This window comes from Erinaceus europaeus, chromosome 3 (genome assembly GCF_950295315.1).
Source record: "Erinaceus europaeus chromosome 3, mEriEur2.1, whole genome shotgun sequence".
NCBI classification, from domain to species: Eukaryota; Metazoa; Chordata; class Mammalia; order Eulipotyphla; family Erinaceidae; genus Erinaceus; species Erinaceus europaeus.
Genome location: NC_080164.1, coordinates 104000047 through 104027023, shown reverse-complemented (window position 1 = coordinate 104027023; position 26977 = coordinate 104000047). Strand labels below are relative to the sequence as shown.

General features: G+C 39.2%; 1 protein-coding gene across 6 annotated transcripts in view; it reads left to right on the top strand.

Moving 5' to 3' along the window:
* RAP1GDS1 (Rap1 GTPase-GDP dissociation stimulator 1) overlaps positions 1-26977 on the top strand; it is a 199672-nt gene that overhangs the window by 148564 nt on the left and 24131 nt on the right. For all 6 annotated transcript variants that reach the window (XM_016192391.2, XM_060187719.1, XM_007532738.3 and 3 more), the window contains 5 exons: positions 7675-7800; positions 21685-21828; positions 22568-22699; positions 23413-23547; positions 26245-26370. In XM_016192391.2, the coding sequence (XP_016047877.2) occupies positions 7675-7800; positions 21685-21828; positions 22568-22699; positions 23413-23547; positions 26245-26370 (663 nt within the window). The remainder of the gene's footprint in view (positions 1-7674; positions 7801-21684; positions 21829-22567; positions 22700-23412; positions 23548-26244; positions 26371-26977) is intronic.

The window sequence follows — 26977 nt, the reverse complement described above, 5'->3', positions numbered from 1 at the left end:
GAGCTATTTCACTAACCCTGGTGTGGTTTTTGTTCATTCGGGGTTTTTTTATTTGTTTGTTTTTAACTGTTAGTGGTTATTGTTTCTAGGCTTTTAAAAAATAGATCCAACTGTGTCTTATGATCTCATTGTTTATGATTGAGTTAATTCGCTTTTATAATTGCTTTTTGTATTAAGATCTAAAATTTACACATAAAAGTTATTTGATACAAATGATATTTAAGGGGGTCGGGCTGTAGCGCTGTGGGTTAAGTACACACAGCACAAAGCACAAGGACCACGCTAAGGATCCTGGTTTAAGCCCCCAGCTCCCCACCTTGCAGGGGGTTGCCTCACAAGTAGTGAAGCAGGTCTGCAGGTGTCTGTCCTTCTGTCCTCCTCTCTGTATTCCCCTCGTCTTTTGATTTCTCTCTGTCCTGTCCAACAACAGTGACATCAGTAGCAACAATAATAATAACAACAACAATGATAAAACAACAAGGACAACAAAAGGAAAATAAATAAATTACTATAGGAAAAAAAGGTATTTGAAGCTCTCACTTGACTTAAGTATCCTTACATAAGCAATGTTCTTGAGGGCCCAGCAAGATGGAACCCCTAAGAGGGCACCTGCTTTGCTGCATGGCCAGGCCCTCATTCAATGGGAGCATTGCAGCACTGGGGCATGCTTCAGAGCAAATTAGACCTTTTTGACCCATATCAAGGCTTTTAAGTTTCTTTTCTCTTTTAAAGGTGGATCATCAGTATATCTTACTTGCTATTGGAGCAGATTTACCAGAAACTGGCTCTTGTAGTCATTGACTTGTCTATTCAGTCAGACATGCATTCAGTTAGTAAATTCACTATGAGCACTTGCTATGTGCTAGGCACTATACTTGTCTTTGTGGCAGCTAAAGTGATTTATACTTCCCCTACTCCCAAGAAGCTATAGTCAGTGCTTAAGATTGCAATATATTTTTAACAACTTGCAAATAAATGCACACATAATTATAAAGTATAAAATTTGTTTGTATAAGAAAGTAACGACAGGGCTGAGCAATGGTGCACCCTGTTGAACACACACATTACCATGCACAAGGACCCTGATTCAAGTCCTTGGTCCCCACCTGCAGGGGGAAAGCTTCATAAGCAGTGAAGCAAGGCTACAGGTGTCTCTCTTTCTCTTTATCCCCATTCCTTCTCAGTTTCTCTCTATACTGTCAAAAGAAAGAATAAAAAATAAATGAGGTGAAATGAGGGCAAGGACTAATTCAAAGAAATGAATAGCTTTATGCATCCAAAATTTCAAAATATCTGCATCCTAGTTTAATTTGTTGCAGCATACATCAACACAGACAGATATAGGTAAAAGAGTTATGGGTTATAGAGTAATATAAGAAGTAGGAGAAAAGACCTATTGGAATAGCAGTAGATATCCTAAGGTGTCAGCTGTGCCCCCCCCCCCAAGCATTGACAGCACCTGATCTAGATGGGATGTGATCACAACCCTCTGAGCAAAACATATATATATATATATATATTACTGTTTATTTTATATATTTAATTTATTTATTCCCTTTTGTTGCCCTTGTTGTTTTATTGTTGTAGTTATTATTGTTGTTGTCGTCGTTGTTGGATAGGACAGAGAGAAATGGAGAGAGGAGGAGAGAAAGATAGACACCTACAGACTTGCTTCACCGCCTGTGAAGCGATTCCCCTGCAGGTGGGGAGCCGGGGTTCGAACCGGGATCCTTATGCCGGTCCATTACTGGTTTTTTATTTAGGTATTGGCTAGACAAATCAAGAGAGAAGGGGAAGAGAAAGAGAAACATTGCAGTACTCCTTCACGTTCATGAAGCTTCCCCCTGCAGATGGAAATTGAGGGCTTGAACCTAGGTCCTTGCTCATGTTTGCACTTAACTACTCAGTCAAGAAAGTTCTAGATAAACTAATAGGATATCTGATTGCAGCTACTAAAGTTGAGAAGAGATCTTGAAAGAAATGAAATTTATCTCAGATATATTTTGAAGAAACATTTATAGACCTTGATAATTTATTAGATGTGGAGTTAATAATATTTAAATAACTGCTAGGTCTGCCTGTAAATAAGGCTATGAGGAGATTTTAGAGTTTTATCAAAAGCCTATTTTAGATTGAGTTTAAATGTTTGAGTAATATCAAAACTGAGATGTTAAATGACCAGTTGAATAGCTTGGAGTCGGAAAAAGACTAGAGATATGACTATACAAGTGTCAGCATGTTGCGGTTTGGATGAAGTAAATGTAGAAGAGTATTACAGTGAGTACTAGATTGCTAGAAAGAGAGCACAGACTCAAGAAAGTGAAGGTTCAGGTGCCTGTTAACTGGAATTTGTATAAGTCTGGTGGAAAAGGAAAATCAAGTAAAGAAGACTGAGGAACTTGGAGATAGGTTTGTTTGGGAATGTATGTAAGTTGAGAAAGCAGAGCCAGCATGTGTAGATTATGTTCTTTTTTATTAATTTTTTAAAATTTTCTGTATTTATTGGATATAACCAGAAATCAAGAGGGAAGGGGGAGGAAGAGAGGGAGAAAGCCAGAGAGACCACTTGCAAAGCTTTCCTCATGCAGGTGGGGACCTAGGTCTGGAATCCAGGTCCTTGTGTACTATAACATGTGCACTCAGCCAGGTGCTCCACCAGCCAGTCCCTAGACTATATGTTCTTAAGAAAGTCCCAGTGAAATAAAGAGGAACAGATTGTGTAGATGAAGGCACAGGAATAAAGAATAGACATTAGAGATTCTGAAAGTGGGAGAGTTCTAGTTCATGTGAAGAACTGGCCTTTAGCAAGGGATAACTATATAACTCAAAATTAAAGTGCTTGATAGCCCTCTTGATTACACTTAGACCTAATAGAAGGGCCTAAAGAAGGCATTATAAAGTCTAATCAAACAGACTTTCACCAAATAACCCCAGTAGGGAAAAAGAGAGTCAGGCTGGGAGTATGGATCGACCTGTTAACATCCATGTTCATCGGGGAAGCAATTACAGAAGTCAGACCTTCCACCTTCTGCATCCCACAATGACCTTGGGTCCATACTCCTAGAAGGTTAAAGAATAGGAAAGCTATCAGGGGAGGAGATGGGATACGGAGTTCTGGTGGTGGGAATTGTGTTTAGTTGTACCCCTCTTATCCTATGGTTTTGTCAATGTTTCCATTTTATAAATAAAATTAAAAAATTTTTAAAAATTATAATAATGGCCTTTCTGGTCACTAGCATCTGGGACCATGGTCAGGAACCTTTGGATTCCCACACAGATATGATGGGCCTAGACCTCTAGTAGATCCCTCTCTCCACCATCACCGGTCAAGTCCATTAGGAATATAAGGCTGAGCCCTTCTGTTGGCCACTCCAGGAACTTATCTTCCCTTTAAAGTGTCAATGGTAGGAACTGCCCCATTTTCCAAAGGGAGGCTTAGTTATCCTACCTTGCCATTTGAAGATCTACTGAAATGAGTGCAGCCTATAATGTTCCCAGTTGTGACTATGAATTGTGAGCTCAGACTTAATAGGGACTCAGAGTTTACACAGGCTTCTGTGCTAAATATAAATATATATGGACTCTGGGTCAAACAGGTGGGCTAAATAGTTAAATTTTATTCATAGATTTTTTTCAAGATTGGGAACTACTCTCTGCCCAATCCAACTTTCTAGCCCTATTCTCAACTCAGATACCATCTTCTCAGACAGTATTTTTGTCGACCTGCATGTTAGCTATCAAACTCAAGCAGATATTATGAAAGTCACAGGCCCTTAGGAATATACCTAAAATATCTTTTTGCTTCCTGTCCATTTATCATTTTGCCCTGCTTTATATCTTAACTGCTTATCAGCCACCAAGTCATAGCTTTCATGATTCCATGCTGACTTCCCTGGGCAGATGACTTCGCCAAAGTGTCCTGAAGCCTCACCTTTCCAGAGCCCTACCCCACTAGGAAAAGATAGAATTAGTGCTAGAGGTATGGATCCACCTGCCAATGCTCATATCTAGCAGAGAAGCAATTGCAGAGGACAGAACCCCCACCTTCTGCATCCCAAAAGCAATTTTGAGCCATACTCACAGAGTGGGGGAAATGTTAGGAGGAAGATGATCAAAAGGCTCTGAACTCCAACTCCATCATGACCCACGGAGAGAAGAGGAAAAAAGGAAGGGCATTTGGAAATAGTAATAGGTGTAGGTGTGACTTGGAAAGGAAGAAAAGACCATGGGAAAAAATGGGCAAATATATACAAATATAGACAGTTGTAGAAATAATGTATTTTAGCGTATTTATTTATAAAATGGAAACAGGACAAGATAAGAGAGATACAGTTTCTACCACCAGAGCTCTGTATCCCATCACCTCCCCTGATAGCTTTCCTATTCTTTAACCCTATGGGAGTATGGACCCAGGGTCATTATGGGGTGCAGAAGGTGAAAGATATGACTTCTGTAATTGCTTCCCCGCTGAACATGGGTGTTGACAGGTCAGTCCATACTCTCTGTCTCTCTCTTTCCCTGGAGGGGCAGGACTCTGAGGAAGCAGAGCTCCAGGACACATTGGTAGGGCCATCTGTCCAGGGATGTCCATTTGGTATCGTGGTAGCATCTAGAACCTGGTAGCTGAAAAACAGTTAACATATAAAGCCGTACAAATTGTTGATTAATCATGAACCTAAAGGCTGGAGTAGTGCAGATGAAGATTTGGGGGTCTCTGTTGAAATAGCCAGTAGGTCTATTTTAGGTATATTCCAAAAGTCCCATGACTTTATTAGTTTTTGCCTGAGCCTGAAATCTGATATGCAGGTGGATCCAAGTTACTGTCTGGGAAGATGATATCATGGCTAGAAAAAGGGCTACAAAGCTGCATCAGGGAAGAGAGTAGCTCCCAAATATGGGAAAAGTGTATAAATATTTGTTGGGGCCAGGGCGATAGTGCAGCGGGTTAAGTGCACCTGGCATGAAGCAAAAGGACCGGCATAAGGATCCGGGTTAGAGCCCCCGGATCCCCACCTGCAGGGAGTTCACTTCACAGGCGGTGAAGCAGGTCTGCAGGTGTCTTATCTTTCTCTCCTCTTCTGCCTCCCCTCCTTTCTCGATTTCTCTCTGTCCTATCCAGGAACAGCAACAACAACAACAATAATAGTAACCACAACAATGATTTAAAAAAAAAAAGGCACTGAGCCCGACAGTAACCCTGGAGGCAAAGAAAAAAAGTGTGTATAGTGTCATTTGTTGTATCTAAATCAATATTAGGTTTATGGAATTTGACCTTAAGTTAGGGAGGAAATAACACCTAGGATCTTAACCTAAAAACCTTGAGTTTTACTACATTTACTTGTTTGGTGATTGTCATAAAAGTTGTTATAGAGAGAGCAATTGTCCTTTAGTTGATAAATGTTTTTTTGCCAGTGTATTTCTTGCCCAAGTGTATACAGGGTTTCTTCTAAATATTATGGTGGGTGGGGTGAAGTCGGGCAGTACCGCAGCGGGTTAAGTGCCAAGCCCAAGGAATCGCATAAGGATCCCGGTTCAAGCCCCTGACTCCTCACCTGCAGGGGAGTAACTTCACAGGCAGTGAAGCAGGTCTGCAGGTGTCTATCTTTCTCTTCCCCTCTCTGTCTTCCCCTCCTCTCTCCATTTCTCTGTCCTAGCCAACATTGACGACATCAATAACAACAAGAATAAACAAGGGCAACAAAAGGGAATCAATATTTTTTTTTATTTAAGAAAGTATTAATTAACAAAACCATAGGGTAGGAGGGGTACAACTCCACACAATTTCCACCACCCAATCTCCATATCCCACCCCCTCCCCTGATAGCTTTCCCATTCTCCATGCCTCTGGGAGCATGGACCCAGGGTCATTGTAGGTTGCAGAAGGTGGAAGGTCTGGCTTCTGTAATTGCTTCCCCGCTGAACATGGGCGTTGACTGGTCGGTCCATACTCCCAGTCTGCCTCTCTCTTTCCCTAGTAGGGTGTGTCTCTGGGGAAGCTGAGCTCCAGGACACATTGGTAGGGTCTTCAATCCAGGGAAGCCTGGCCAGCATCCTGATGGCATCTGGAACCTGGTGATTGAAAAGAGAGTTAACATACGAAGCCAAACAAATTATTGAGCAATCATGGACCCAAAGCTTGGAATAGTGGAGAGGAAGTGTTAGGGGGGTACTCACTGCAAACTCTAGTGTACTTCTGCTTTCAGGTATATATTTTGCAGTAGTTTATAGATACTTGTGAACATATGCTCTCTCTCACAGAAACCGGTGTATATCTAGGTTTTGGGACTTTGTTAGAAAGTGAACCACCTGAGATGAAATTAGAGTATACTATGAAAGGAAAGGTCTCACCCGAGTAATGAAGCTGAAGGGTTGTCATTCCACACGTGAAGTCTCTGGACACAGTCTGAAGTGAAGCATGTTGAGGTGGCAATCGTTGCGTTGGTTAGGTTGTGATCGGCGGATGCAATATTATTTGATATGGATTGGGAGAGGCATATGGGAAAGTGGGCCCTATCCAAGGGTTCCAGGACTGGGGGAAGTAGGGGCTCTATAGTGGAGATGTGAGGTTCCTGCTGTCTTAGGGTTCAAAAAGACAATGGATAGTTAATGTTATCATCACATTATTTGGTAATTGGGTTAACTTTGAAAAGTCCTTTTGTTATGGTTTGCTGTACAGGACCCAGTATCTTGTATATAGCTGTCCTATTGGGGAATAAAAATATATATATATATTTTTTTCTTCCTCCTCCAGGGTTATTGCTGGGCTCGGTGCCTGCACCATGAATCCACCACTCCTGGAGGCCATTTTTTTCCCCCTTTTGTTGCCCTTGTTGTAGCTTCGTTGTGGTTATTATTATTGCCCTTGTTGACGCAATTCTTTGTTGGATAGGACAGAGAGAAATGGAGAGAGGAGGGGAAGACAGAGAAGGGGAGAGAAAGATAGACACCTGCAGACCTGCTTCACCGCCTGTGAAGCGACTCCCCTGCAGGTGGGGAGCCGGGGGCTCGAACCGGTATCCTTATGCCGGTCCCTGCGCTTTGTGCCACATGCGCTTAACCCACTGCGCCACCGCCCGACCCCCGGGAATAAATATTTTTTAAAAAGATTGTCAGGGTGATAACAATGCTGATATTGTCAAAAGAGATTAAGAGATGTATCTGACTTATTTTCTTTTGTGTAGTTGAATAGATAAAGTGATTGAGGGAAGTGAAGTAGGGGATAGGAAAGGAGGGTGTCAAAGCCTAAGTAATAAATATTTGATTTGAAAACCTGTGGTGCCTTCTTTAAGTCTTTCTACTTGATTGCAGAGGTAAATCGTTCTAAATCTAATTACAGAGGACTACTAAGCACTTTTATATTGAGGGATAGCCTAAAATCTTAAAAAACACTTTCCAATGGCAGTAAAGATGGTTGTGAAATTTTCAGATGCACTAAAAATAAATTTGATTGTTTTTATTTATTTCTATTATTTTAATAGGGAATTAATAGTTTTACAGAGTTGCCAAATCTCTGGAGTATTTTAATACCCATACTTGGTGCATTCAAGTTACCTGTGTTTATATTTATCTGTAATGATCTAAAATAATCAAATGCTAACCAAAAGCAATAGTAAACAGTTCTGAATCTACTTTTGTTTGTGTGCTCTTAATTTTTTTTCTTTCTTCTTTGTGTAGAGTCAAGTAAAGAACAGTTTGCCAGTACAAATATTGCTGAAGAACTGGTAAAGCTATTCAAGAAACAAATGGAACATGACAAGAGGGAAATGATTTTTGAAGTTCTTGCTCCATTAGCAGAAAATGGTGAGAAAATAAATGTGTCTCTTGATTGATCATGCAGGCTTTCTTTTCTTTCTTTTTAAATCTTACTTTTTTTTATTAGTGATTTGATAATAATCAACAAGATTTTGGGATAAGAAGGGTACAGTCCCTACCACCAGAGTTCTGTATCCCATCCCCTCTATTGGAGGCCTGCCTATTCTTTACCCCTCTGGGAGCATGGACCTGAGGATCATTATCGGATGCAGAAGATAGAAGGTCTGGCTTCTGTAATTGCTTCTCTGCTGGACATGGGCATTGATGGGTCAATCCATACCCCTAGCCTGTTTCTATCTTTCCCTAGTAGGGTAGGGCTCTGGGGAGGTGGGGTTCTGGGACACACTGGTGAGGTCATCTGCCCAGGGAATTCAGGTTGACATCATGGTAGCATCTGCAACTTTGGGGCTGAAAAGCATTTAGATATAAAGCAGAACAGATTGTTTAATAATCAAGAACCTAATGGTAAGAATAGAGCATATGAGATTTGGGGTCTTCATGTTGGAAGAAGCTAGGAAGCCTATTTCAGGTATATTCCAAGGGACGCATGACTTTACTAATTTTTGGCAGGTTTTGTTTTCTCACATAGTTTAATTGCCAGATATTTAGCTTCAAGCCCTCCCCCCCTCCTCTTCTTTTATTAGCAATGTAATTGGGGGGGGGGCTTCTTTAACTTCTGTTACAATATACATCTTTAAAACTGTATATTTTGGCCAGCACAGCCTACCCCCAAAAGTTAAATACCATTGTCTCATGGTAACTAAAACAGATCAAGGTCCTAGACCCATAGAAGGCACAAATTAAGAAAGAGAAAATTACTATAGAAAAGCACCCATAATATGTTTTTTCCAGTAATCCTGGCTTTGTTCTGATGCATTTTGGTGTGTTTTCTGCTTGTAAGGGGAGTGAGGTTTGAGCTGGCTACTCCACTATGACTATGCCTCTGGAAGTAGGAATTCAATCTTAGTGTATGTTGTTTGATTTAAGGGGACTGTCAGCTGTTTGTAAAATGATGCTTCTGAAATCTATGTTTAGATATTAAGAAATATGTTTTGGGGGTCGGGCGGTGGTGCAGTAGGTTAAGTGCACGTGGCGCAAAGTGCCAAGGACCAGCGTAAGGATCCCGGTTCGAGCCCCCGGGTCCCCACCTGCAGGTGAGTCGCTTCACAGGCGGTGGAGCAGGTCTGCAGGTGTCTATCTTTCTCTCCCCCTCTCTGTCTTCCCCTCCTCTCTCCATTTCTCTCTGTCCTGTCCAACAATGTACAACATCAACAATGGTAATAATAATAACCACAACAAGGCTACAACAACAAGGGCAACAAAAGGGGGAAAAATGGCCTCCAGGAGCGGTGGATTCATGATGCAGGCACCGAGCCCAGCACTAACCCTGGAGGAAAAAAAAGAGAAAAAAGAAATATGTTTTCTGGGTCTCGGTCATGGCACACCCAGTTAAATGCACATGGTACTAAGCGCAAGGACCTGTGCAGGAATCTGGCTTCAATGCCTCGTTCCCCACCTACAGGCGTGTCACTTCACAAGCTTCAAATCAGGTCTGCAGGTGTCTCTCTCCCTCTGTCTCCCCTCCTCTCTCAAGTTCTCTGTCTTATCCAGTAAAATGGAAAAATGGCCACCAGGTGCATTAGATTCGTAGTGCCAGTACTGAGCCCCAACAGTAACCCTGAAGGCAAATATATGTATATATAACCTCAGAGATAAAAGAAGGACTACTACAAAAATAGAATTGGTTTTATTAGTGAAAAAGAAAGTGTTACACCTCAAATCTTATGCAATTCTAGTTATGATATAGTAAATGGAATTCTTTAATTTAAAAAAAATTATTTTTTCTTTGTTGCCCTTGTTTTTTATTGTTGTTGTAGTTATTATTGTTGTTGCTGTTGATGTCATTGTTAAATATGACAGAGAGAAATGGAGAGAGAATGGGAAGACAGGGAGAGAAAGATAGACACCTGCAGACCTGCTTCACTGCCTGTGAAGCAACTCCCCTGTAGGTGGGGAGCCAGGGACTCAAACCGGGGTCCTTACGCAGGTCCTTGCGCTTGGTGCCACCTGTGCTTAACCCACTGTGCTACTGCCCCACTTCCTTCTTTAATTTTTTTAATGTTTATTTTTTACTTATTTTTTACCAAAGCATTACTCAGCTCTGGCTTATAGTGGTGCAGGGGATTGAACCTAGGACTTTGGGACCTCAGACATGAGAACCTCATTGCATAACTACCTCTGCCCAATTTTGTTTATTTTTTTAATGAAAGAAATACAGAAAGAAAGATGAGAGTTGATACTGGGGATTGAACCTGAGACCTCAGAGCCTCAGGCATGAAAATCTCTACTCTTATCCTGTGTCTCCAGTCCAGGAATTCTTTCCTTTGAATGAAGATATTATATAATATATTTCATGTGTAAAGCTAAAATCAGTGACTCTCAATTCATCTTATTAGTGGAGGGGAGAAAACAAATAATCCTAAAGGATTAAATAGATAATACATGATGCAGTATAAACATATAGTCAGTAGAGTTGACTATGAAACCAAATACTATGGTAAATCCCTAGTAAAATTCATCAGAATGAAAGAATATATAAATAATCAAAGTAAATTATGCGAAAGATTTCCTACAGATCTTATTGAAACTTGGATAATTTCATGAATAGGTTGATACCAGTACATTTTAAAGACTTGTTAACAGAGCATTGAGTTTTGGAATGAGAAGGTACTCACTTCTGTTTATTGGTTTGTTGTAGGAATTATCCAGTGATATAGAGTAAGATAGAAGATAAATTAATAAAGTTGTTATTTTTTAGTTGATATGATTGTATATGTCAAAAATGCAAAAGAGTCCAATGATCAACTTTTTTAACTAGAGCCCTGCTCAGCTCTGGCTAATAGTGGTGCTGGAGATTGAACGTGGGACCTTTGGTTGCCTCAGGCATGAAGTAAATGTCTTTTTGCATAATCTCCTTTCCCCAGCCCCTGATTAACTTTTTTAATTATCAGGTTAGTTAATTTGCTAGGCAAAATAAGCAAAACAAAAATCTCCAAAACACTGTGTATCTGTTTCTCAGCAAAATCAGGTAGAAAGTACATTTAAAAAGTGTATATATGATTTAACCATAGTATAAAAAAAATGAAACCTATAAGAATGAACTAGTAAAAGATCTGAATGATCTGTGTTAGAAAACTTGAAAGTCACAAAGAGAAACTTAAAGATCAAAATAATTGGGAAAACTATGCCACTGTCATAAATTAACCTTAATGTTATAACAATAATATATTTTTTAATTTTTTTTTATTTATAAAATGGAAACACTGACAAGACCATAGGATGAGAGGGGTACAATTCCACACAATTCCCACCACCAGAACTCCCTATCTCCTCCCTCCCTAATGCAATTTTAGCCTAAATTTCCCCCTCTCCCTCTCTCCTTCCTTCCTCTTTCCTCTTGGTTTCTCTGTCTAGTTAATAGTAAATGAATGCCAAGGGCCATTTGGATCATTCACAGGTCATACAAAATCATCAACTTATATTAATACTTAATGATGCTATATACAAAAAGCTCCTAGATGTATTGAATTTTGAGTCCCATCAACAGTTGCCTTGGCAGGGCCTGATCAAATGAGTTTGTGGGCCTTATATGACTGATCTGGGCCTTGCTTGCATGATCATGTCCTTAATAATTGACTAAGTATAACATGCATGTAAGTAGAAGACTTCTGGAAGCGGGGCTACGAGCAGCAGCAGATTTGTTTCTCTCCTCTCCTCTCCCGGATCAACTAGGAATACCAAAGGAGACCACCTGGGACCAAAACAAGACAGGACCAGAACGACTTCAGGAACCCACCAAATCACCGGTGAGTGCAAACACACGTGGCTGGTGACAGAGAGGAGCCTAGGGAGAGACTAAGTGGCTGGTAACAGTCTGGCGGTTTATCAGTTGAGACACCACCTCCAGTCTATTCCACCAACAAGGGGACAGCTGAAGGGAGGAGAGGACTCCCCAGAGACTCACCAAGTGCAACTCTGAGTCTCCATTGCTGCTGCCCTCAGAATCTGGAGCAGCGGCAGGGAGGGACACCTGGGGACAAGATCTAACCAGGAAACTCAGGAGAAGACCTATACCTCGGTGGCATAGCTGTATGGCTGAGAAAGTCTCTTTGCATAACCACTGAACTATCTCTGCCACACTCTGCCTATCTCTTGGTCCGGAGTCAGTGATTAAGCTAAGAAGCCTACTTATAGTTTAGAAGCCCTCAGGCTCCCAAAGCCTATAGAGAAGGAAAAAAAAAGAGGCTTTTAAATCACTGAGCTCTGACTCAGGGATTAAAATACTATTGAAACAACTGTTAACTTCCACCACTGTGAACCCTTTAATTACCTTACATAGACACAAGTCAATCCAGGAAATAGTGATGAGTAATTTGAAAAGTACTAAGAGAGGGAAGTCGTAACATAATATATAAAATGGGTAAACCAACAAGAAGAAATATTGGAGAAATGAACCAGGACAACAGTCCAGCTAAAAGCCCCCCAAAGGGTGAAGCACAAAACAACGAGTTCAACATCCAAACATTAGCTAAGGAAATAATCACAGGAGTGAGTAAAGACTTTGAAAGAATTGTAATCAGAAATACAGGAACAACAAATGAGACTCGGGAAGAAAACAGTAACTATCTCAAGGTTATTAGAGAGCTGAAAGCTGAAATATCTGAGCTAAGAACACAACTAGCTGAACAAGCTAAAACAGTATCAGAGCAGGGTAACAAAATAGATGAACTCCGGAAAACAGTAGAGGGCAGAGAGAATACAATCAGTGAGGCTGAAGACAGAATTAGCAAGATCCAGGACGAATTTGAGATAATTGAAAAAGAAGTAAGAGATCTCAAAAAGAGATTAAGAGGTGCTGAAAACAACAACAGAGACCTATGGGATGACTTCAAAAGGAACAATATATGCATTATTGGCTTACCAGAGGAAGAAAAAGAGGGAGAGGAAGAAAGCATTCTTCAGGCCATAATAGCTGAAAACTTCTCTAGTCTAGACAACATCAAAGACATAAAGATTCAAGAAGCCCAGAGGGTCCCAAACAGAATTAACCCAGACTTAAAGACACCAAGACATATCATATTTAGAATGGAAAGGAATAAGGATACAGAAAGGATCCTGAAGGCTGCAAGAGAAAAACAGAGTCACCTGCAGAGGAAAACCCATAAGATTAGCAGCAGACTTCTCCACACACACACTACAGGCCAGAAGAGAATGGGAAGATATCTATCGAGTGCTCAATGAGAAAGGCTTTCAACCAAGAATACTATATCCTGCTATATCAGACTAGATGGAGGCATCAAAACCTCAGACAAGGAACAGTTGAAGGAATCAACAATCACCAAGCCTGCCCTGAAAGAAGTTCTGAAAGGTCTTCTATAAACAGTCTGACCATCGTAAATAGGACATATATCAGAACACTCTAAAACTCTACAACAATGGCATTAAACTATCTTCAATCTTTGATTTCAATATATGTCAATGGCCTGAATTCACCTATTAAAAGACACAGAGTAGGAAGATGGATCAGAAAATACAACCCAACAATATGCTGTCTACAGGAAACCCAACTAACTCAACAAGACAAACACAGACTTAAAGTGAAAGGATGGAAAATTGTCATACAAGCCAATGGCCCACAAAAAAGGGCAGGAACAGCTATTCTCATATCTGACATGATCGACTTTAAAATAGATAAGATAAAAAAAGATAGGAATGGACACTACTTAATGATCAGAGGATCAGTCAATCAAGAGGACTTAACAATTATTAACATCTATGCACCCAATGAGAAGCCATCTAAATACATCAAAAGTCTACTGAAAGAGCTACAGCAATATATTAACAGCAACACAGTCATAGTAGGGGACTTCAACACCCCACTCTCTCAACTTGATAGATCATCCAGGCAGAAAATTAATAAAGACAAAAGGGAGCTAAATGAAGAGATAGATAAACTAGAACTATTGGGCATTTTCAGAGTCATTCATCCCAAGAAACTGGAATACACATTTTACTCAAGTCCACATGGGTCATTCTCAAGGATAGACCATATGTTAGGCCACAAAGACAGCATCAGCCAATTCAAGAGCACTGAAATCCTCCAAAGCATCTTCTCAGACCACAGTGGAATTAAACTAACACTTAACAATCAACAAAAGATTAGTAATAGTCCCAAAATGTGGAAGCTCAACAGTACCCTTCTTAACAACCTCTGGGTCAAAGAGGAAATAAAGGAAGAAATCAAAATGTTTTGAGACTTCAGTGAAAATGAAGACACAATCTATCAAAATATTTGGGACACAGCTAAAGCAGTAGTAACAGGGAAGTTCATAGCTATACAAGCACACATTAGGAAACAAGAAAAAGCACAAATTAACAGCCTGATTGCACATCTCAAAGACCTAGAAGAAGAAGAAGAACAAAGGAACCCTAAAGCAACCAGAAGGACAGAAATCACTAAAGTTAGGGCAGAAATAAATGACATTGAGAATAAGAAAACCATACAAAAGATCAACAAAAAGTAAATGTTGGTTCTTCAAAAGAGTAAACAAAATTGACAAACCTTTAGCCAGACTCACAAAACAAAGGGAGAAGACCTAAATAAATCAGATCATAAATGAAAGAGGAGATAGCACAACAGACACTGCAGAAATTCAACATATCATGCGAGGCTTCTATGAACAACTATGTGCCACCAAGCTAGAGAACCTGGAAGAAATGGACGATTTCCTAGATACCTACCAACTTCCAAAACTAAATAAAGAGGAAGTAGATAACATGAACAGGCCCATCACAGCTAATGAAATTGAAACAGTTATCAGAAATCTCCCCAAAAATATAAGTGCTGGACCAGATGGTTTTACAAATGAATTCTACAAAACCTTCAAAGAAGAACTAATACCTCTACTTTTAAAAGTCTTCCAGAAGATTGAAGACACTGGAATACTCCCTGCCAGCTTCTATGAAGCCAACATCATTCTGATACCAAAGGAGACAGGGACACAACCAAACAAGGAAACTACAGACCAATATCTCTGATGAACATAGATGCTAAAATACTGAACAAAATTCTAGCCAACCGAATACAGCAGTATATTCAAAACATTGTTCATCATGACCAAGTGGGGTTTATCCCAGGCATGCAAGGTTGGTTTAATATGCATAAATCAATCAATGTGATCCACAACATCAACAAAAGCAAGACCAAAAACCACATGGTCATATCAATAGATGCAGAGAAAGCCTTTGATAAAATACAACATCCCTTTATGATCAGAGCACTACAAAAAATGGGAATAGATGGAAAATTCCTGAAGATAGTAGAGTCTATATATAGCAAACCTACAGCCAACATCATACTCAATGGTGAAAAACTGGAAGCATTTCCACTCAGATCAGGTACTAGACAGGGCTGCCCACTATCACCATTACTATTCAACATACTGTTGGAAGTTCTTGCCATAGAAATCAGACAGGAGCCAGGAATTAAACGGATATAGATTGGAAGAGAAGAAGTCAAACTCTCCCTATTTGCAGATGACATGATAGTATACACAGAAAAACCTAAGGAATCCAGCAAGAAACTTTTGGAAATCATCAGGAAATACAGTAAATTGTCAGGCTACAAAATTAACATTCAAAAGTCAGTGGCATTGCTCTATGCAAACACTAAGCTAGAAGAAATTGAAATCCAGAAATCAATTCCTTTTACTATAGCAACTAAAACAATAAAATATCTAGGACTAAACCTAACCAAAGAAGTGAAAGACTTGTATGCTGAAAATTATGAGTCACTACTCAAGGAAATTGAAAAAGACACAAAGAAGTGGAAATATATTCCATGTTCATGGGTTGGTAGAATTAACCTCATCAAAATGAATATACTACCCAGAGCCATCTACAAATTTAATGCTATCCACATCAAGTTCCCAAGCACATTTTTTAGCAGAACAGAATAAATGCTACAAATGTTTATCTGGAACCAGAAAAGACCTAGAATTGCTAAAACAATCTTGAGAAAAAAGAACAGAACTGGAGGCATCACACTCCTAGATCTCAAATTGTATTATAGGGCCATTGTCATCAAAACTGCTTGGTACTAGAACATGAATAGACACACTGTGACCAGTGGAATAGAATTGAGAGCCCAGAAGTGAGCCCCCACACCTATGGACATCTAATCTTTGACAAAGGGGCTCAGACTATTAAATGGGGAAAGCAGAGTCTCTTCAACAAATGGTGTTGGAAACAATGGGTTGAAACATGGAGAAGAATGAAACTGAATCACTGTATTTCACCAAATACAAAAGTAAATTCCAAGTGGATCAAGGACTTGTATGTTAGACCACAAACTATCTGATACTTAGAAGAAAATATTGGCAGAACTCTTTTCTGCATAAACTTTAAAGACATCTTCAATGAAACTAATCTAATTACAAAGAAGACTAAGGCAAGTATAAACCTATGGGACTACATCAAATTAAAAAGCTTCTTCACAGCAAAAGAAACCATTACCCAAACCAAGAGACCCCTCACAGAATGGGAGAAGATCTTTACATGCCATACACAAGACAAGAGTTTAAAAACTAACATATATAAAGAGCTTGCCAAACTCAACAACAAGACAACAAATAACCATCCAAAAATGGGGGGAGGACATGGACAGAATATTCACCACAGATGAGATCCAGAAGGCTGAGAAACACATGAAAAAATGCTCCAAGTCTCTGATTGTCAGAGAAATGCAAATAAAGACAACAACGAGATACCACTTCACTCCTGTGAGAATGTCATACATCAGAAAAGGTAACAGCAGCAAATGCTGGAGAGGTTGTGGGGTCAAAGGAACCCTCCTACACTGCTGGTGGGAATGTCAATTGGTCCAACCTCTGTGGAGAACAGTCTGGAGAACTCTCAGAAGGCTAGAAATGGGCCTACCCTGTGATCCTGCAATTCCTCTCTTGTGGATATATCCTAGGGAACCCAACATATCTATCCAGAAAGATCTGTGTACACATATGTTCTTGGCAGTACAATTTGTAATAGCCAAAACCTGGAAGCAACCCAGGTGTCCAACAACAGATGAGTGGCTGAGCAAGTTGTGGTATATATACACAATGGAATACTACTCAGCTGTAAAAAATGGTGACTTCACCGTTTTCAGCCAATATTGGATGGACCTTGAAAAAATCATGTTGAGTGAAATAAGTCAGAAACAGAAGGATGAATATGGGATGATCTCACTCTCAGGCAGAAGTTGAAAAACAAGATCAGAAAAGAAAACACAAGTAGAACCTGAAATGGAATTGCCATATTGCACCAAAGTAAAAGACTCTGGGGTGGGTGGGTGGGGAGAATACAGGTCCAAGAAGGATTTAGAGGACCTAGGGGGGGTTGTATTGTTATATGGGAAACTGGGGAATGTTATGCATGTACAAACTATTGTACTAACTGTTAAATGTTAAACATTAATTCCCCAATAAAAAATTTTAAAAATTAAAAAAACATGCATGTAAATTTTATGCACATGAGTTAATAATAACTACTGTATGTCTATCCATGCATAACTGCATACACAAATAAATATGGAAATGATAATGAAGATAAAATATACTATTGGATGCAACAGTGTAGTTTGGTCTGTGTTGGGGCTTTCTGCATTGGTACAATATTTTGCTCATTGCACTTTAAATTTCCTCATTTAAGTGATTAGAGTCTAACTGTAAAAGATCTGCAAGCTTTAGCACATCCAAATTTCTCTGAGTGCCTTAGGCCTTATTCTTTATATATATTTTATTTATTTTTGATAGAAAATTTGAGAGGGAAGAGGGAAATAGAAAGAGGGGGAGAAGAAGAGAGATACCTGCAACAGATTTCACTGTATATGAAACATCCCCCCTGCAGGTGGGGAGTGGGAGCTTGAACCTGGGTCCTTGAGCATGGTCATTTGCTTTACTAGGTATGCCATTATTGGACTACTTAGACCTTACTCTTTGGTGTTTTGACCAAATGAAATTTTTATTGTAACTTTTAGTCAATTAAAAGTCATAACTTTTAGTCATGACAGAGAATTCTTATAATATTTATGTTTTTATCTCTTATAATAGTTATGTTATTTTTTTCTACTACTTCAATTCTGTTTTATAGTTGTACAGTGGCTAAAATGTTAACTTTAAAAATTTGTTTCTGGGATATCCTTACCAGTCATCCTTGATTTTCCTGGTATATAAAGGAAAATGATTCCAACATTTAAAATTCAATTTCAATTGTTAGGCATTAAATGTTGAATGACTTTTTTAAAAAAGTATTTTAAGGCTTTTTCATCATGGTTTTCAGTTTTGGTTGTCATGCATTTCTAGCCCTAACATTCTGTAACCTAGATGATGCCCTATTTTCTGCATGAACAGTGTAGGCATACCTTTTAAAATCACTCCAGTTTGAATATTCAGTGTATCCCAAGATGGTATTCTAAAGCTCAGTGGTCTAGTAATAGAATACAAAAAGTAACATTTTACACATTAAAATTTTATGAAAGGAAATTGCTACATCAACAAGAGGTCTTTTGTTTATCCCAAATAAAAGGCTAAAACTACCATTGCTGTTGAAATATACATATGCAGCAAAGGAACCCAGTGATGAAAGTAAAGCCCAACTGAAAAACAGCATTGAAATTAAACTTACTCTTTTTTTTTTTATTCCCTTTTGTTGCTCTTGTTTTATTGTTGTAGTTATTATTGTTGTTGTTGTTGGCTAGGACAGAGAGAAATGGAGAGAGATGGGGAAGACAGAGAGGGAGAGAGAAAGATACCTACAGACCTGCTTCAACACCTGGGAAGCAACTCCCCTGCAGGTGGGAGCCGGGGGCTCCAACCAGGATCCTTACGCAGGTCCTTGGCTTTGCGCCACATGTGCTTAACCCGCTGCGCGACTGCCCGACTCACAAACTTATTCTTTGTAGCATATTTTTTCTTAAGGTCACTACATTTATTTTATGCAGCATCAAATATTCCAAAAGCATTTAGGTTAAGCCACTATAGGTTAAAATAGAGAAATGAATGTCTGCACGACTAGAGAAGACGGGAGAAATGTGCACATATAATCACTGCAGTCATTTCTGTGACTAGACTTGTATATAAAATTGATTTAATGTGAGAGAAGAGTGTGTGGCCTGGACAGTTGCCTGCCTCCCTGTGAGCCTGTGTACAGTGGCTCAGGGTTGATCCCCAGTCCTATATGGAACATGTCATGGCAGTGTGGGGAGCTCCAGGGCTGTAAAGTTTCCATCTCTGTCTGTTTTGTCTCCCTGTCTGAAGGGGAGGAACAAAAGAGCTTCTAGCAGTGAAAATTGCATATCCCAACTCTGACAAAAAGAGACAGAAAATGTTTTCATGAAGATAATTTTTGAAAGGAGTAAGATAAGTGAGGTAAGCAAGAAAGAGAAGGATGAATATAGGATGATCTCACTCATAGGTGGAACTTCAGAAACAAGGGCAGAAAAGGAAAATGCAAAGTGAAACTTGGACTGGATTTGATGTGTTACACCAAAGTAAAAGACTCTGGGGAAGGAGAGAAAGAGGGGTGAGTGAGGTTTGGGAGTCCTGGTGCATGTTGATGGAAAAGGACCCAAGATGGAGTGAAAATGTTTTGAAATAGTGTACCCATGTCTCAACAAACTGTTAACCCATAAATATAGTTGGGATGTAAATTCTATAGTTGGGATTAGAATTCCTTATGATGTTGGCATAATAAAAGAAAATCTAATTTTCTTCAACTTTTGTTAGGGAAATAGCAAGCATTCAGATGTATCATAACTTAGAGTTTTAAATTAATGTTCACCTGAAAGCCTTCCTTATAAAATTCAGAAAGTTATATTTGTTGCCCTAGAATAATATCTATACAAAAATGAATTCAAGTTCATATGTACATATCAAATACTTTTTTCTGATATATATTTTTTTAATTTTCATTTATACAAAGGAAACATTGACAAAAACCATAGGATAAGAGGGGTACAACTGCACACAATTTCCACCACCAGAACTCCATATCCCATCCCCTGCCCTGATAGCTTTCCTAGTCTTTATCCCTCTGGGAATATGGATCCAGGATCATTATGGGGTGCAGAAGGTGGAAGGTCTGTCTTCTATAATTGCTTCTCTGCTGAACATGGGATATTGATAGGTCGATCCATACTCCCAGCCTACCCCTCTCTTTCACTAGTGGGACAGGGTTCTGGGGAAACCAAGCTCCAGAACACATTGGTGGGGTCGTCTGCCCAGGGAAGTCCGGTTGGCATCATATTAGCATCTGGAACATGGTAGCTGAAAAAAAGAGTTAACATATAGAGCCAAACAAGTTGTTGATTAGTCATGAACCTAAAGGCTGAAATGGTTCATATGAAGAGATGGGGTCTCCGTTTTGTAGATAGTAGGACTATTTTAGTTATATTCCAAAGAGCCCATGACTATACTATTCTTTTTCTTTCTGAGCCTGACATCTGATATGCAGGTGGATCCAAGTTATTGTCTGGGGAGATGATGTCATGGCTGGAAAAAGGAACAGAAAGCTGGATCAGGGAAGAGAGTAGCTACCAAGTATGGGAAAGGTGTATACATTTTTTTTTACTGTAAATCCCATCAATTTGATGTGATCTGGGGCCTATATTCAGCTTGGGAGCCTATGTGACCTCTGTATCCCTGTGGATCTGAACTCACATTCTGTGGTCACGAGTAGGAACATTATTACAAGCTCTTAATTTCTTTGGAGGGAGGGTGAGGACAGAGAGGTGTCATCTCCAGGGCTTTGTCACTCCAGACTGACTTTTTAAAAAATATTTTTAATTTATTTGATAGAGCAGTTAGAGAGAAAGTGATAGGGAAGACCATTTATGTTAAAATAGAGAGGGAGAAAAAAAGAGAAATACCTCCAAGGCTATTCTTGGTATAATGGTTAGCACTCTAGACTCTGGATCCATAGAAACACCTGAGGCACTGCATCACTACTCATGAAGTTTTCCCACTGCAGATGGGGACCACAGGCTTGAACCCAGGTCCTTGCATATTACTACAGAGACATTCTACCAGGTGCACAACCACGTCCCTCCTCCAGGCTGACTTTTTTGTCAGAGTCATAGAGGGAAAGAAAGGACAGTGCTGACACTTTCTTCAGTGCACAGGAGGCCAGCTTCAAACCTGCTTAGTTCATCCCTTTTTAATAACTTTGTGGATTCAAATTACATTAGTGAGTATATTTCAACTTTACATAGCAGTAATGTTTGCTTTATTTTGCTTTTGTTTTAAAATACTTATCAGTAATGTTCAAAATATAGGATTTTATTTATTTTCTTACTGAGCATTTTGCAGACTTCAGACTTACTTACTCAGAGACCAAGACAGAGAGAGGTAAGATGTGTAGAGTGTAGTACCCCCAGATAGCCTGCCAAGGGCAGCCATCTACCCACATGACCTTTTGCCACCTCAGTGTGCACTTATTTTAAATAACATGGGCTGTTCTATAGCATTGGGCTTTCATATGTGCATATAGTATCTAAAATAACTGTAGAATGATTTGCTTAAGATCTATAACCAATTTGTTGCCTCCTACTAGACATTAAGAAAGGTGACAAGTCAATGGAAAAAATAAGGTAAAACTTGTGTATACTGAAGCAAGTCAAAAAATTCCTGTTGAACTCAAATCTTTGAAGGTACATTGTCTAAATCAGACATTTTCTTTTTTATTATGACTCATAATAAATAGGAACCAGAGTTCCTATTTCATCTCAAGTTTAGGTTATTTTGCTCAATCTCTGTTTAGATTCTATTAAACTCCAGCTGGTTGAAGCGGGCTTGGTAGAGTGTCTACTAGAGATTGTCCAACAGAAAATGGAAAGTGAAAAGGAGGATGATATTGCTGAGCTCAAAACTGCTTCAGATCTAATGGTTCTGTTACTTCTTGGAGGTAAGTTCTAGTTTATATGAACAAATAACTTGGTTGTGAGATTTTATAAATGTATTGTTTCTTTTGAACATACTGTATTAAACACCTAATTTTTCCACTTCATATTTCCATTTCCTATTTAAACCTGCTAATGGAATAATTTTGAAACTGTAAACACATCATGAGGAGAACATTATAGATAATGATCCTAGAAAATATGTGTCTATACTAACTTCTGGTATCAAAGAAGTCATTATTTTCCATTTGGGAGGGTGAAGGGGGCTGAGTGGTGGCACACATTGTTGAGCTCACATGTTAAGTATGCAAGGACCCTAGTTCAAACCCCTGGTTCCCACCTGCAGAAGCTTCGTGAGTGGTGAAGCAATGCTGCAGGTATCTCTCTGTCTCCCTCTTTATCTCCCCATTCCTCTCATTTTCTGGCTATAAATAAAGATAATTTTTAAAAAATTAAAAAGAAAGGAAAGTTTTTTTGTTTTTTGTTTTAAAAAGATATTAGGGGCCGGGAGGTGGCACACCTGGTTGAGTGACATGTTACAGTGTGAAAGGACCCAGGTTCGAGCCCCTGGCCCCCACCTGCAGGGGGAAAACTTTGCGAGTGGTGAAGCAGGGCTGCAGGTGTTTCTCTTTCTCATCCTTCCCTCTCGATTTCTGGCTGTTTCTATCCAATACATAAAAAGATAATAAAAAAATTTAAAAAGCTATTATTTTCCTCTTAGCTGTTTGTCTTATATGCCACCAGATGAATCCATGCAGAAATTATTTGAAGGAGGGAAAGGTAACGTGTTTCAAAGGGTACTATCCTGGATTCCATCAAATAACCAACAGCTGCAACTTGCTGGAGCTTTGGCAATTGCAAATTTTGCCAGAAATGGTAAGCTTTTTAGTCTTGCTTTTTAAACCAAATATTTTTTTCTCTCTCTCTTTTTAATTTATTTATTGGAGTATTAATGGTTTACAGTCAACAGTACAATAAAGTTGTTTGTACATGCATAACATTTCCACATACCAATATCCCCTGTAGGCCCTCTCCTGCCCATCATGTTTCAGGAGCCAAACCCTCCCCACCACCCCAGAGTCTTTTACTTTGGTGCAGTACACCAGCTCCATTCCAAGTTCTGCTTAGAGTTTTCCCAAGAAGATGAATTCACCATGAACCTGAGACTTTGGTGCCTCAGAATAAGAGTCTCTTTGCTCTGGGTTCACCATTCTGAGTACCTGCTGAGCCCCAGTGACAATGTTGATGGCCTCCCCAAAGAGGCTCATCTTGTACCCTTCACCAAGAATGGTGGGAATTTTGTGTCTGTGTCTTCTATTACTCTTCTGATATATATATATATATAGTCTCTGAACTTGACTTCTGGCAGATTTTTTGGTTTTTATTTTATTTTTTCAAATTTTAAAAACTTTATAATCAGGCTTATGAAACCAGTGACCAACTAATCTCTAAATATGATGGGAGAAAGAATTAGAATCTATTTTATTTTCAAATAGCTCCATTTTCCACAGTGTAGATAATGGGTATCGGTATTATAAGATACTTATGTGCATTTGTAAAGGGAAGAAAAATGCTTTTGTTTTATTCAGATGGGAATTGTATCCATATGGTAGACCATGGAATTGTTGAAAAGCTTATGAGTTTGTTGGACAGACATGTAGAAGATGGAAATGTGACAGTGCAGCATGCAGCACTGAGTGCCCTCAGGAACTTGGCCATTCCAGGTAAGACTAGGGGGAAGAGGCTGTGTAAGGAAGAGCTTGGTGTCTTTTTTTTTAAATTTATTTAAGAAAGGATTAATTAACAAAACCATAGGGTAGGAGGGGTACAACTCCACACAATTCCCACCACCCAATCTCCATTTCCCACCCCCTCCCCTGATAGCTTTCCCATTCTCTATCCCTCTGGGAGCATGGACCCAGGGTCATTGTGGGTTGCAGAAGGTGGAAGGTCTGGCTTCTGTAATTGCTTCCCCGCTGAACATGGGCGTTGACTGGTTGGTCCATACTCCCAGTCTGCCTTTCTCTTTCCCTAGTAGGGTGGGTCTCTGGGGAAGCGGAGCTCCAGGCCACATTGGTGGGGTCTTCAGTCTAGGGAAGCCTGGCTGGCATCCTGATGACATCTGGAACCTGGTGACTGAAAAGAGAGTTAACATACGAAGCCAAACAAATTGTTGAGCAATCATGGACCCAAAGCTTGAAATAGTGGAGAGGAAGTGTTAGGGGGGTACTCACTGCAAATTCTAGTGTACTTCTGCTTTCAGGTATATATTTTGCAGTAGTTTATGGATACGTGTGAACATATGCTCTCTCTCACAGAAACTGGTGTATATCTCGGTTTTGGGACTTTGTTAGAAAGTGAACCACCTGAGATGAAATTACAGTATACTATGAAAGGAAAGGTCTCACCCGAGTAATGAAGTTGAAGGGTTGTCATTCCACACGTGAAGTCTCTGGACACAGTCTGAAGTGAAGCATATTGAGGTGGCAATCGTTGTGTTGGTTAGAGCTTGGTGTCTTAAGGAAAATATTCATTATGTCCTTTGTGGACCTGCTGTGACCAAAACCACAAAAAATAATCTTCAAATTGTTTACATTTTTCTTACCAGTAAATGGATCTCACTTTAACTGTGTTTGGGGGACTATGTAAACAATCTTTGACTTACCACAGATCTTTCAAATATTCTGTATATTACCTCCTGTGTATTTTTAATTGTTTTTCTTATTTAATAGTTAAACTTTTTTTCCTCTGTTCCTTTTTTAGTGATTTAATAATGATCAAGTTGTGGCATAAGAGGGGTGCAATTTCACACAATTCCCACTGCATCCTGTCCTCTCCATTGGGACCTTCCCTATTATTTATCCCTCTGGGAGTATGGACTAAAGATCTTTATGGGGTACAGAAGGTGGGAGGTCTGGCTTCAATTGCTGCTCCACTGGACATGGGCATTGGCAGGTGGATCCATACCTCCAGCCTATTTTTGTCTTTCCCTAATGGGACAGGGCTCTGGATAGATGGGGTTCTAGGACACATTGGTAAGGTCATCTGCCTAGGGAATTTAGGTTGGTATCATGGTAGCACCACAGTTTGGTAGCTGAAAAGCATTAAAATATAAAGCAGAACAAATTAGTAAGCAGGGACCTAAGGGTAAGAATATAGGAAATAAGATTTGGGGTCTTCGTGTTGGAAGAAGCTAAGAAGTCTATTTTAGGTATATTCCAGGACACCCATGACTTTAGTAAGTTTTGCCTGAGCCCCATAGCCCACATGCAGATGAGCTGAAAGTATTCTTTGTGAAGGTGTTGTAAGAATAGGACTAGAAAGCTGGATCAGGGCAGAGAGTAGCTCCCAAATATGGGAAAATTATATAATTACTATTAACTCTAAACCCCATCAGTCTGACCTAGGGCCCATGTCTATTCATATTCAGCACAGGAGCCTGTGTAACCTCTATCCCTGTCGGTCTGAGCTCACATTCCATGGTCATAGCTAGGAACATTCTACTCTAGTCATTTCAGGACCTGTCTTCCTCGAGTGGCAGAGTATGTTGTTCCAGCCTTCCTTTGGAGAGTGAGGCAGTTTCTACCACTGTTGTTCTGTATTGAGGGCAATGTCCTGTAGAGGCCCACAAGAAGGTTTATGATATTGTTCCTGATGTAGATGACCAGTGATGGTAGAAAGAAGAATCTGTTAGAGGTCTAGGCCCTTTATATCTGTAAAACTTTTTAAGCATCTTCAGCCCAAATGCAGCAATAGTATCCATACAGTCTCCTAAAGAATGACTATTAAAGTTTATGGCTTTTTCCCCCTGCATGTAGATTTAGAATTATCAAAAGCAGCTAGAATGTATCTTTTTAGATTAAAAACTTGGTAATATAGTCACCTTACCACTAGAAGTAGTATAGGAAATAGGTAAAACTATTCTTTTCAAAAATAAATTGCTGGTTCATTGACTTGCAACCCTCACTCTGTATGAAGAAATCAACTGTCAGTGTGATTCATACTAGCATACTGATAATTGTCTGTAATAACTATATTAGATGGATGTAAAAGAAGCATTAAAGTTTAGGAATTTAATAAGGCAACATTGACAAATTACCTTTACAAGTTATTTTTTATTAGTGATTTAATTATGATTGACAGATTGGGGAATATGAGGGATACAATTATTGGAGTGTCTTGAGGTTTGGCTGAAAAAGGCAGTAATTATGGCCTTACATGTTATATATGTATATCCTTACAGGATACTTAATCAATCACCATTGTTCCCAACCTTGTTCTTAAAATTCATTAATAAATGATTTGCAATAACAAGGACTACTTTTAAAATAGAAAAAATATGCCTTTAAAGACAAAATACACAATAAATGTGTATTGAATGCTAACAGCACTTAATCATCGACTCCGTTCTCTTTCTCTAGTTGTAAATAAAGCAAAGATGTTATCAGCTGGAGTCACAGGAACAGTTTTGAAATTTCTTAAATCTGAAATGCCACCAGTTCAGTTCAAACTTCTGGGAACACTGAGAATGCTAATAGATGCACAAGGTAAAAGATAAACTTTTCTGAAGTGGTTTTTTGTTTTTGCTTTTTTGGGTTTTTTGCATAATACTTTTAATGTGCTTCTAATTGGGAAAAAATGTTTTTAGCTTTCAGAATTATGTGAATATAAACATCAGCAGCAAGCAATGACAAAATGGGATTGGTTTTAGAACCCTATTCAGTAATTCTCATGCTTGTTGCACTTGATTTTAAATAGGAATTATCCTGCAGTATCTTGTATCTCTTTTTATTAAAACACAATCCTGGGACTGGAAAAACAGTATAGTGATTATGTAAAAGACTTTCATGCCTGATACTCTGAGGTCCCAAGTTCAATCCCTAGCACTATCATCAGCCAGAGCTGAACAGTGCTCTGGTTATAAAAACAAATAAAAATGAAAAACAGAATCCTAGGCTTAGGATGATTTACTAGTAATTCTTGAGGTCTTTTTTATATTTGAGCATTCCATTTCTATTTTTCTCTTCTCTCTTAACATGTATGCCACATTAACAGTCAAATTCTTTTTTTAAAAAAATGTTGTGCAAACAGGGAAACCCTTTTTCTTTATACAGAAGCAATAGTGAAAATCACTTCTTGGAATGAATCGTTTTA